Below are 11,937 nucleotides of genomic sequence, written 5' to 3'. Positions count from 1 at the left end.
CTCCCATACAGGTCCCTACTGGGACTCGAACCCACAACCTAGGTATGTACCCTGACCAGGAATTAAACCTGCAGCCTTTCGGTGTATGGAATGATGCTCCAAGCAACCAAGCCACCCGGCCAGGGCAATAAAACTTGTTTTTATATTTCAGAGGATGAGGTGGTTGTATTTCCCCCCACCATGAGTCTAAATATATAAGCCAATCACCTTAAGATTCAAGTGTTTTCCTATCGTATGGGGCTTGAGTGGTTTGGCCATCGATGCACAGAGGGAAAGGAGGAACAACACAGGTTTTGAGAAGCAAGAACCTCTTCCTGTCTCCTAATAATTCTTGAAGGCCAGGTGTGTTGTCTGATGTCACCCCGATGCCAAAGCAGAAGCCAGATAATCTCCTGGAGGGATGAGGGGCTTTAATTTTAAAACTTACTTATATATTAGTATGTTTTGTTTCTGTTTTATGACCACTAGCTGCCAAGAAGACAGAAATGAACAAAGAAAGAAACATATACTCAAGCAGTTCATGGTCTTGAGGGAAAGACAGACATGTATAAATTATATATCTGATGCCATAATGCATCAACATACATAAGCAAGTAATAAACCACTTGGGAGATCCAGGAAGGCTTCACAAAGGAGGTGACAATTGAGCTGAAAGTGTCATCTGAATTTCAGCCCACAGACCACATCTGGAGACTGCCTTTCCCCACAGTTGATGCAAAGATAGGTCAGCTGATGTGGGTGAAACCATAAATTTTCTCCGTCACTTCTGAGTGGCAAAGGGGTTTTCTAGAGAGAGCCAGATGAACTTGAGAGGAGCAACTCCTCATTTGCAAAACATTTTTGTATTCATCAGGGTTTTCCTCAACTCCCAAGTTATTATGTATGTATTTTCAGTGATCCCATGACTCTGAATGTTTCTTTCCAAGCAACTTATTTACCTCCCTTACTTGCTGTAGAAATGAAACCTGAGCCTGCTCGTAGTACCTGTGTGTAGGTGCCAATGGCAGATTTTTCATGAGATTTAACGTGAGGGCCCACACGGGGCAGAGGGGCCTCCTTTCCTCATGTGAATACCGATTCTCACATTGGCTTGGCCTTCTCTCTGCAGGTGTTTTCTTAAAAGACAAAACAAGTCTTTAAGGCCTGTCTCCAAATTCTTATTTCCCACCACAGTTCTTTCTTTTCCACTTTTTTTTTTTTTTAAAACAGCAGAAATTTATATGTTTATGCCAAAAGACAAGACATTGTTTAGACACTGAAGTAAACTCGGGGTATTACAATAGCTAATGATTAGACTAGGGGATGCCCTGGGGGGCTGTGTATGAAAACTTCTCTTTTTTCATATAGTAATTCATCGTGCATGCAGATCATTTTCCTCTTCTTGTCTTCCCCCAGCTCCTTCGCAGTCTTTTTTCCCTGACCTGAAGTTGATTGACTAATTCACTAGTCATCTCACAGCTTCTTCCCCGGGCCGCTTAGGTTCTGGGAAGCCAGGCATTCCCGCCAGACTCCCTGCAGCCAGGGCTGCCACCCGACCCAGTTATGGCCAGTGAACCATAAGTGGAATATGCCAGGGGACGTCCGGGACAGGTTTTGCTTCTATTGAAAAGGGGCAGAAGTAAGAAGAAGATCATTGGTTCAGCCTCTTTCCCTGTCTTAGAAACCAGACAAAAAAGGTCCAGCTGCCGGCCACTACTACAGTCAAATGTGTATAGATGAGGTTGAATCTCTGTGGTGCGTTTATTAATCAGCTAGCTGGCAATCTGAGAGAGCAGCAGGTGTAACACTCTGAAAAAACCTCTCTGAAAAAAAAAAAAAATCTGAAGCTAGTGAGCTCCCAGGGTCTGCTTTCGATCATAGTCTTTACAAAGATTAGGCCCAGAAAAGATGAGCCCAGAAGGCTGTCTCCCTTCAGATAGGTTCTGTCCTTGATCTGTGCTTAAAATGTATTCTCTTTGGAGTGACAGGCTCACCTGGGCTCCGGGGCTGCCTTATCTCCTGGGCCCGCTCTTCTTGCAACACATCCTCTGCTTTCCCAGGGTCTGTAAGAAAATCTCTTCTTTGCAGTGAGCAGCTATGAAACAACTGCGATTCTGCGTCTACTACGTGCCCCTCCCCGATCATCTTGGAGGCAGGCATGATGTCTGGGTCCGCAGCAGCCGTCTTGTGCCCATGAGGCAACCAGCATGAGAATGAAAATGCAAAGGCGGCAGAGGGGAAATGCTGAGAGCCTGGCCTTTGAGGACACTTTTTCCAGCTGAACCAATGTTAGCAAACCACCCATGTCCTGACTTAAGGCCGGTGGTGAGAGCCAAGCCCTGTTTTAACGCGACCGTCACCTGGGGAGGAAATCCTGCGCAGCTGCTTGGTGCCCCTCGCCCTTTCTTCTCCCTCTCACCGCCTCCCTTTGTCTTTTCCCTTCGCTGCTTGTTACGGGCTGAACTGTGCCCCTCTTCCCGGATTCACATGTTGAATTTCTAACCTCTAGTACTTCCGAATGGGCCTGTGTTTGGAGGTAAGATATTTAAAGAGGTATTTAAATGAAAACGAAGCCATTAAAGTGAGTCCTAATCCAATATGACCGTTGTCCTTAAAACAAGAGGACATTTGGACACAGAGATGTACAGAAGGAAGACCCTGTGAAGACACAGGGAGACGGCCATCTACAAGCCAAGGACACAGGCCTCTGAAGAAACCAACCCCGATGACACACACTCATCCGGAATTTCTAGCCTCTAGAGCTGTGAGAAAGTACATTTCTGTGGTTTAAAATAAATAAATAATGACAAAAACAGCAGAAATGTATTCTCTTTGCTTTCTAGAGGCCAGAGGAGTCTGAGAGCAGGGTGTTGGCGGAACTGGTTCCTCCTGAGGGCTTCCTGCGGTTTGCTGGAAATCTTTGGTACACCTGATCCCCGACGTCATCTTCACATGGTTTCTCTCTGCTTCCAAATAGCAGAAGACAGCCATCATTTTGAATTGGGGCCACCCTAATAACTTCATTTTAACTTGATAACTTCTGTAAGGACCCTGTCTCCAAATTAAGATCACATTCTGAGGTCTTGGACATTAGGACTTAAATATATAAATTTGGGGGGGACCCAAGTCAACCCATAATAACACCCAGCTGGAAAACTCAGAGTTAACTTGGAGAGCTCCCTCTCTGGTCACTAGCCCCAGTCTTAACCAAGCTTCCCTGCTTCTCTCCATGGCCGCTCCCAGTCGGCCGGGTGACCACTGCCCCACGCATCTCCTCCCGCACATTCCTCCTGCGAGTGCTGCACCCTAAGCTCCACAGCGCCGGGCTCGTTACATTGTTCTAGTCCCTCAGGGACACGCAGGGACGCTCCAGGGCCTCTAAAACCAAGTGGGAAAGCCTCTTCCTTGCTCCAGAGCTCTCACATCTCCCTGGTGCATCGCACGCTCTAGGGGGCTGCCTTGTTCTCAGTGGACCCCGCATGTCCCCCTTATTTACTTATTCCTGTGGGAGGTTTGGGGCTCAGAATAATGAGACTGCCGCTTGGTAGTGAGTCTGAGTTTTTGCCCATCTGCCGACTGGACTCCGCGCTGTGAGGCAGCCCCGAGCCTGGGGTTCTCCGCCCTCCCCCCTTCCTCCCTCAGCTCCCCCTCCTGGCCAGGGGCGAGTGTAGCCCTGTGACCCAGGCAGGGGCGAATGTGGCCCTGTGACCCAGGCAGGGGTGAGTGTGGCCCTGGGACTCAGGCAGGGGCGAGTGTGGCCCTGTGACCCAGGCAGGGGTGAGTGTGGCCCTGTGACCCAGGCAGGGGCGAGTGTGGCCCTGGGACACAGGCAGGGGCGAGTGTGGCCCTGTGACACAGGCAGGGGCGAGTGTGGCTCTGTGACACAGAGCCTGGCTTCTGCAGGACACGCTCATCACCAAGGGCGCAGGCAAGGACACTGCGGGCTTGTCTGTCTCTGTGGGCTCAGCTCACGCTGGTTTCTCTGGTCCCCCCACATCCACCCTCCCTTCCCGGCAGAGGACCCCGGGGGACTCCAAGCTTCAGCGTCAGGCACGATGGGGGCAGCCTTACAGAGGCTGCTTGGTCACCCCACAACCGCAGTGTCAAGTCCCTGTGCACGTATGGGGATGTCCCCGAATGTCCTGCTTTTCTGAGCCTGGACCCAAAGACACAGGGCAATAGTCTTCGGTTACCACAAGAAGAAAAAACGTAAAATAACTTCAAAAGTATAATTACTCACACTCAACGATGTTAGTTCACTTGGCTTTGCTATTTTTCTCATGCCAGAAACAGCAGGTCGATGTTCCGAGCTGATTCAGGAATCATAGTGGCCTCGGCACTCACCCTGTCCCCACGTCAATGCCGTGAGGGTGGCAGTCCTGACCTGCTCACAGTCAGCGTAGCAGTTGACCTTCTTGCCCACCGTGGAGACTGTGTGTTCCCACTCGACACAGGCTCCTCAAGGGCAGAGGCCTGGTCTGTTTTCATTAGTTTATTCCAGACCCTGGGCAATGCCTGGCACATGGGAGGTGTGCAAGAAATACTTATTGAAGGGGTGGCGGCTCCCATCAGAACTGTGTTTACCTCCGGAAGTTCCTTGAACACAGTTCCTGCCTTGTCTATTTGAGAATTTCTCACCATCAAAATCAAGCGCGGGCACTGCCTCTTTTTGGAAAGATTTCCAGGTAAGCTGCTTATAATACTTCTATTGTTTTATTACTGTTTCTCTATCCACTTTACCATAAGACTACGGACCCCAAGGGCAGATATTTCACCTGGGTCACTTCTGTTCCCTAGTGCAATACACAGCACTGGACAAGGTAAATGCAATCAATTTTTCTTATTTATTTATATATTTTTAAATTGATTTGAGAGAGATAAGGAGAGGGAGGGAGGAAGAGAGAAACATCGATGTGAGAGAAAAACATCCATTGGCTGCCTTCTGTATGCGCCCCGACTGGGGATTGAACCCTAAATCTGAGCATGTGCCCTGACCAGGAATCGAACCTGAGACCCTTCCATGCACAGAAAGATGCTCTAAACAGCTGAGCCACACCGGCCAGGGCTCGATCAATTTTTCAATTGAATATTACTACTTCTAGAGTTTATCAAAGCCCATAGGACTAAATAGCTTTAAAAAAAAATAAAGGCGAGTTATGTTAACTTCATGTCCCTCTTAGCATATGACATCTGCCAGGGAAAAACTGCAGAATTTCTCCTTTTGGAAAGTTTTCTTGGTAAGCTTTTTCTATTATTTCGATTATTTTATAACTAAATGTTTCTCCATCCACTTTACCGTAAGACTATGGACTCTAAGGGCAGATATTCAGTGCTCAGGAGTCACAGATCGAATGCCTTGAGGAGTCAGCTAGGTCAATAGGCTGAAGGCAAAAGGCTTAGTGGTTACTGTGGCGAATCCAAGAACACAGGCACCATCTCAAGATGACAGACTGTGGTACGCAAAGGCAAAGGCGGGTGCCAAGAGCCTGGAGGGCACCCAGCGTGGCTGGGCTTTGCCTGAAGGCCAAGCGGGACTTGGCCTCAGACACGGTCATAACGGGTTCCCAGTGGGCTGCTCCTCGAGCCGTAATGACTGCATTTACAAACTGCTCAGTGAGGGCCCGGGTTTCAGATTTGCTTGTCCTTCTGGTGTCATTCCAATGTTCCCTCAGTGCAGCTTCCTAAGACAGAAAAATGACCTACAAATCAATAGCTTCCCCCCCTCCCTGACTGAGTCATGTTCACTGAAGGTCAAGGGTATCTTAGTCTTGGAAGAGTGATTATTTCTTCGTGTGCCCTGGATTGGGGAAATCTTCCTTAAATACACAAATGTAATTTAATTTGATTTTGAAGAAAGCTTGCTGTAATAAAAACATATACTGAATTTTTCTTTATATAAACAAACTACGGAACTTAGTTGAACATTTATCATGTATAAGCACCTTTTAATTTACAGCAACAGTTATTAGGCCTTGCCATAGAGACATAGAATTTATCTTTTATTTTTAAGCACAAAGTTTTAATGACTTTGTTCCACCCACTGTTTAAAATAATGAAAGCCCTGCCCTGGCCGGGTGGTTCAGTTGGTTGGAGCGTCCCGATAGACCCAGGTTGCGGGTTTGATCCCTGGTCAGGGCAAATACAAGCAGCAGCCAATGAGTGCGTGAGCAAGTGGAACAACAAAAATCAATGTTTCTCTCTCTCCCTTCTCTCTAAAATCAATAAATTAAAACAAATATGTAAAATAAAATAATGTAAGCCCTGTAGGTTAAGAGAAGGCTTTTGAAAATGTCCACTCTTCCCCCTCAAACTCTAGCCCCCGCTCAGAGTTAACGTGAAGTTTCCCCTCTTCAGTGCCACCAGCATTCCCTTTCCTTCCTCCCATTCCCTCTCCCCTCCTGCCCTCCCTTCACATATCCCGCTCCACCCTGGTTACTCCCCAGCAGTTTAAGCAACTTCATAAGCAGACTTCGAACACATCTCTTGTAGCTTTTTTTTGGACCTGTGTCTGGTTCTCCCTAACATCACATTCAAAACTCTCCCCTCTACCTCGACACTATGCCTGTCTGTGCCCCTGCCCCAAAGCTTGACTTGTCTCCCCCAGGCCTCGCCATGGCCCAGGCTCAGCCCGCACACCCCCTCCTGCCCCCCAGTCTCCCCCAGGCCTCGCCGTGGCCCAGGCTCAGCCCGCACACCCCTCCTGCCCCAGGGTCTCCCCCAGGCCTCGCCGTGGCCCAGGCTCAGCCCGCACACCCCTCCTGCCCCAGTTTCCCCCAGGCCTCGCCGTGGCCCAGGCTCAGCCCGCACACCCCTCCTGCCCCAGTCTCCCCCAGGCCTCGCCGTGGCCAAGGCTCAGCCCGCACACCCACTCCTGCCCCAGTTTCCCCCAGGCCTCGCCGTGGCCCAGGCTCAGCCCGCACACCCCTCCTGCCCCAGTCTCCCCCAGGCCTCGCCGTGGCCAAGGCTCAGCCCGCACACCCACTCCTGCCCCCCAGTCTCCCCCAGGCCTCGCCGTGGCCCAGGCTCAGCCCGCACACCCCTCCTGCCCCACGGTCTCCCCCAGGCCTCGCCGTGGCCCAGGCTCAGCCCGCACAGCCCTCCTGCCCCACGGTCTCCCCCAGGCCTCGCCGTGGCCCAGGCTCAGCCCGCACACCCCCTCCTGCCCCACGGTCTCCCCCAGGCCTCGCCGTGGCCCAGGCTCAGCCCGCACACCCCCTCCTGCCCCAGTCTCCCCCAGGCCTCGCCGTGGCCCAGGCTCAGCCCGCACACCCCTCCTGCCCCCCGGTCTCCCCCAGGCCTCGCCGTGGCCCAGGCTCAGCCCGCACACCCCCTCCTGCCCCACGGTCTCCCCCAGGCCTCGCCGTGGCCCAGGCTCAGCCCGCACACCCCCTCCTGCCCCACGGTCTCCCCCAGGCCTCGCCGTGGCCCAGGCTCAGCCCGCACACCCCTCCTGCCGCCCGGTCTCCCCCAGGCCTCGCCGTGGCCCAGGCTCAGCCCGCACACCCCCTCCTGCCCCAGGGTCTCCCCCAGGCCTCGCCGTGGCCCAGGCTCAGCCCGCACAGCCCTCCTGCGCGGCGGCCGCCTCCCCTCTGCCCGTCTGGGTCTGGGCGCCCTGCAAAGGGAGCCCTGGGCCTCAGCGTCACACGGTGCTGTCTGCGCCTCACATGGCCCGTCCACCCGTCCAGGGCACCTTCCAGGTCATTCTGGGTGGCAGTTACACCTTTCTTCACACCCTCTGCTATCTAACTGCTCTTATATTTTTCTTGTGAATGACCATTTTCTGAAATAGTTTAACTTGGCATATGAACACTATGTAGAGGTTAAAAAATACTCATTGCTTATTGAAATGAAGGAAAAATTAAACGCCTAAAATTAATTGCTAAAATATCACTTTATTGTTTTAAAAAAAATCCTGAGTAATAGTCATTTGGAATCCCATGCAGACACACATTTTAATTTATTTGAACCAGGTAAGAAAAATCACAATATGCTTTACTTTAGTGTAAAAATCAATTTATTATACAACAATCATACAGAATGCTTTTTATCTATCTACAAAGAAAAATGGCTTCTCCTGCCTCCCTGGCCACCCCAATCATGATAGTATGTTCTTACGATATTAAGTACTTTTAAAAGAAAACCAAAAAAGCGATATTCTTGTTTTCCAAATAAGGAAGCCCTCAGAAACATCGTAAAATGATACGGAAATATTAGAAAGAACCAGACGGTCCCTTACACACGCAGTGCTGTCACAATATATGCCATTTTGCCTTAAAATAAAAATAAGAAATACCTTTCTCATGGGAGTGGGGAGGCCTTTATCCCCCAATATGCCTAAATAATTCAATATATAATTTTGAAGGGTAGAAAATGTCTATGTTTAATTCCATTAAGTAAATGTCTTATTCTGCTAGTTTAAAAAATGGGGGGATTATTAACAGATATGCTCATGGTATCTATTTAAGCATTTTCATAACTATGAGTAAGAGAGGACATTTACTGGGGAAAAATAATTTTCCATTTTTTAACAGGTTATACAGGTTTTTAAAAATAGTTTTGTTTTTAGGAAAATCACATTAAAAGTAAACATTGTGTTTTTAAAAGTTGTAACGCTCAATGACAGGTTGAAATATTTACCTGATTCAATTTTTGCAGCTAAGATTTCATAGCTCTGTGTAATTTAACCGACCCTTGAACAACCGGTTTAAGGCTACGAGTGTTTTATTAAGCTTTTCTAGAACTAAAGACCGATTGGAAACAAGCATCCTGAAACCTCTAACTAAACTGAAAGTGTAAACTACCCGAGTTCTCCCCTTGGGTCTGCGAGGTTTCTCCTGCCCGGCCCCTGGAGCTCCTCGGCTGGTCGAACAAAGGCTGCCCTCCTTGCTCGGCAGGTAGGAAGCCGCGGGCGTGCCCAGGGCTGCAGGTACAACAGAGGAAGCCGAGTACAGTGAATGACCACTGATTCTGCCTTCTTGCATAATCTCGTTTTTACCTGGAATGTACTTTGAGAACAGATTTGAGCTCATGTTTGAGACCTAAACCTGAACTAGTGTCCAGTTGCTCCAAGGGCTCTCTCCTTAGCCCGGCTTGTGCTTGTCAGGGAGGAGCAGTGACAGTCATGCCCGAAGCTAGCCCTTGTTTTACAACGAGTTTCTTGCAACAATACAGTTATAACGGGACGGAGTGGCACCCTCGAGCAAGTCGGTATTAGAAAACTCTTAGAAAAATAAATCCAAGGGTAAGCGGGCATCGGCTAGAGATGTCTGTTGGGTAGGAATGATCGAGTAGAGAAGAATGGAACAGGGCCCAGCGCTTCCTCCAGGAAGACGGGTCTAAGGTCAGTCACTTCCAGAGGGGCCCGGAATCCTGAGTGGGTAGTTTACAGGAGAGAGAAGACAGAAAAGCCGGCACCGTGTCAGTGCACAATGTTCAGTACAAAAGTCAGTGTTTTTAAACAGGAAAAATAATTTAAAAATTAGAGCTCAGGGGGAAAAAATGCCTAAAAGGACAGGAGGGCTCCCAGGCAGACTGCAATGCGCTGTGCCAGGTGACAATCCTTTCTGGCACTGAAGCATCTGATGTCAATGTGGTGACCTAAAACGTGTTTCCAAAAGAAGGTATAGGGGATAAAAACACTTTTACAGGGTATGAATCATCATAAAATCTTCAGAAAATATCCTGTTTCCATGCTTGGCACAGTGTGACAGTGAGTGACAGCTGACGCTGGGGGGGGGGCTGTCACCGACGGCTTCCTGTGCTTTTGTGCGTGGCTCTTACTGCCACTGCCTCACAGAGCGGGGAGGGGTGGGCTGAGGGGGCCGGGTGGGCACTTGTCGGCGTGGCCCACTGCCAGCCCACGGCTCAGCGCCGAAATCTTTCCAGAGGCCTTGGGATTTCAGCTCCTACTTTCAAAAACGTAACCTGCAAAGAGCGACGGCAGGTATTGGGGAGTAATATTCACAAACAGGTTCACAAGAAACAGCTGGCGAACTCAGTGTCCTTCCCCGCGCCGCTCTGTGAACTCTGGCTTCGGAATGCTCCAGGGCCCGCTCTCGGGAAGGGGGCTGACTGGACGCGAGCCCTGGCTCAGAAAGAACCGGGCGGCCGGGTGTAGACCCGCTTTCGATCCTGAGCGCTGCGTCTGTCTGCATCCCAGCCGAGGGCCGCCTGACGTGCGGGGCAGATGTGAACAATTACGGAAACCGGATGAAAACGGAGGCCCAGCTACTCAGCCCCTGAGCTACGCGGGCCTGTCAGAGGATGTTCCTCCTTCTTAGGAAAACTAATCCTCCAAATAAAAACAACACAAGCTTCCTTACCATATCACCATGCTGAAGTTAGGAGTGGCTGTGGGATGTGACAGGCACCGCTTGAGAGGGAGAAGTTCTGCTAGACTTTCCACCTATAACCCCATTTTAATAGCTTCTGGGGCTGACCCCTAAAGGACCAGAGGGACTACTGACTTTATGCACTGACAATTATTGCTTAAGATAAGTTAGAACATACCCTGTATTTAGGAGATCATTAACATTTTCCTTTAAACATTTTCACGTGAACAACTGTTAACGTTTTATTTGAAGACTTGCTGTGACAAACGGTGCTGTGTGTGTGTGTGTGTGTGTGTGTGTGTGTGTGTAAGGCATCGTGAAGAGTTTCTGGCGAGGGCACGTCTGCGGGAGGAGAGAGAATTGCACCAGTTCTGGGGGCTACAGAGCTCGGCTGCACCTCGATGCTGACAGAAGCACTCAGTTAACAGAGTAACCTAATAGCAAGGTATTAATACATTCTGGGTACAAATGATTTATAAACGCAAAAGAAATTAGTTTATGCTAAAGCACGTGTAACTTTCAATGCAGTCCTTGCCCTCGGAGCCGGGCGGTGCCGTCGGGCCGCCCTGCCGCGGCTACTGCGCCTTCTTGTCCGCCACTCCGTTGGCTGCGGCGCAGTAGGCCTTGGAGAAGCCGTTCTTCACCTCCTTCCCCGCCGCCGCCTCCTCCGGCTCTTTCTTCATTGGCTTTTTTCGATATGTCTGTTGGATGCGAACATTTTGAGGAGAAAAGGGGGGAAAAAGGATTCTTTAATAAGGCTTTGTCCCTAAAGTGGCAGAGTCTAAAACAGTGCACGAAATCCTTGGGTACTGGACTTTCTAAGAAGAATTCCTGTTCTTAATATGACAATCTTTAGGCTTCCGGTTAAAAATAAAAATAGGGGGAAAACAGGACATATGTATGAATTCTAATGAAATGTTGTTTCCTTCACCTTATGAGCATAGCATTTATGTATTATGGGATTAGCATTCAACTTATTCTGCATTAGTTGCTTACTTGGAAAGCATATATATATATATATATATATATATATATACATATATATATATATGTATATATATGTATTTTAATTGAGGTATAATTGACATACATTGTCTTAGTTTCAGGTGTACAACATGATTCAATATTTGTATATATTGTGAAATTATCACCTCAATAAGTCTAATTCACATCCATCACCACACAAGACTTTTTTCTTGTGATTAGAACTTTTTATTTAATTCTCACCTAAGGATATTTTTTCCATTGCTTTTTAGAGAGAGTGGAAGGGATGGATGGAGGGAGGAGAGAGAGAAAGAAAGAGAAACACAGATGTGAGAGAGAGACATCGGCTGGTTGCCTCCCACATGTGCCCCAATGGGGCGGGGATCAAACCTGCAACTGAGGCACGTGCCCCTGGCTGGGAATCAAACCCGAGATCCTTTGGGGGGCGGGCCAAGCTCTAACCACTGAGCCACATCGGCCAGGGTGTGTGATGAGAACTTTTAAGACCTACTCTCTTAGCAACTTGCAAATACTCAACACAGTGTTATTAACTACAGTCACCATGCTGTACATTACATCCCCATGACTTAAGGACATAATTAAAAATATATATATAAGTAAAGTGAAAAAGTACTGTTTTTTT

The 11,937-nt window shown here is 48.9% G+C and overlaps 1 protein-coding gene across 1 annotated transcript in view; it reads right to left on the bottom strand.

Annotated features, from left to right (window-relative positions):
* Positions 1–10,539: 10,539 nt before the first annotated feature.
* Positions 10,540–11,937, bottom strand: part of ELOVL2 (ELOVL fatty acid elongase 2) — a 61,411-nt gene continuing 60,013 nt past the window's right edge. Inside the window, exon 8 of the mRNA XM_081145143.1 lies at positions 10,540–11,011. Within this exon, the coding sequence (XP_081001269.1) occupies positions 10,886–11,011 (126 nt within the window). The 3' untranslated portion in view covers positions 10,540–10,885. The remainder of the gene's footprint in view (positions 11,012–11,937) is intronic.

Source organism: Miniopterus schreibersii, assembly GCF_964146895.1.
Source record: "Miniopterus schreibersii genome assembly, chromosome: 8".
In the NCBI taxonomy this organism is placed as follows: domain Eukaryota; kingdom Metazoa; phylum Chordata; class Mammalia; order Chiroptera; family Miniopteridae; genus Miniopterus; species Miniopterus schreibersii.
This window is presented reverse-complemented; position numbering and strand designations above follow the sequence as displayed.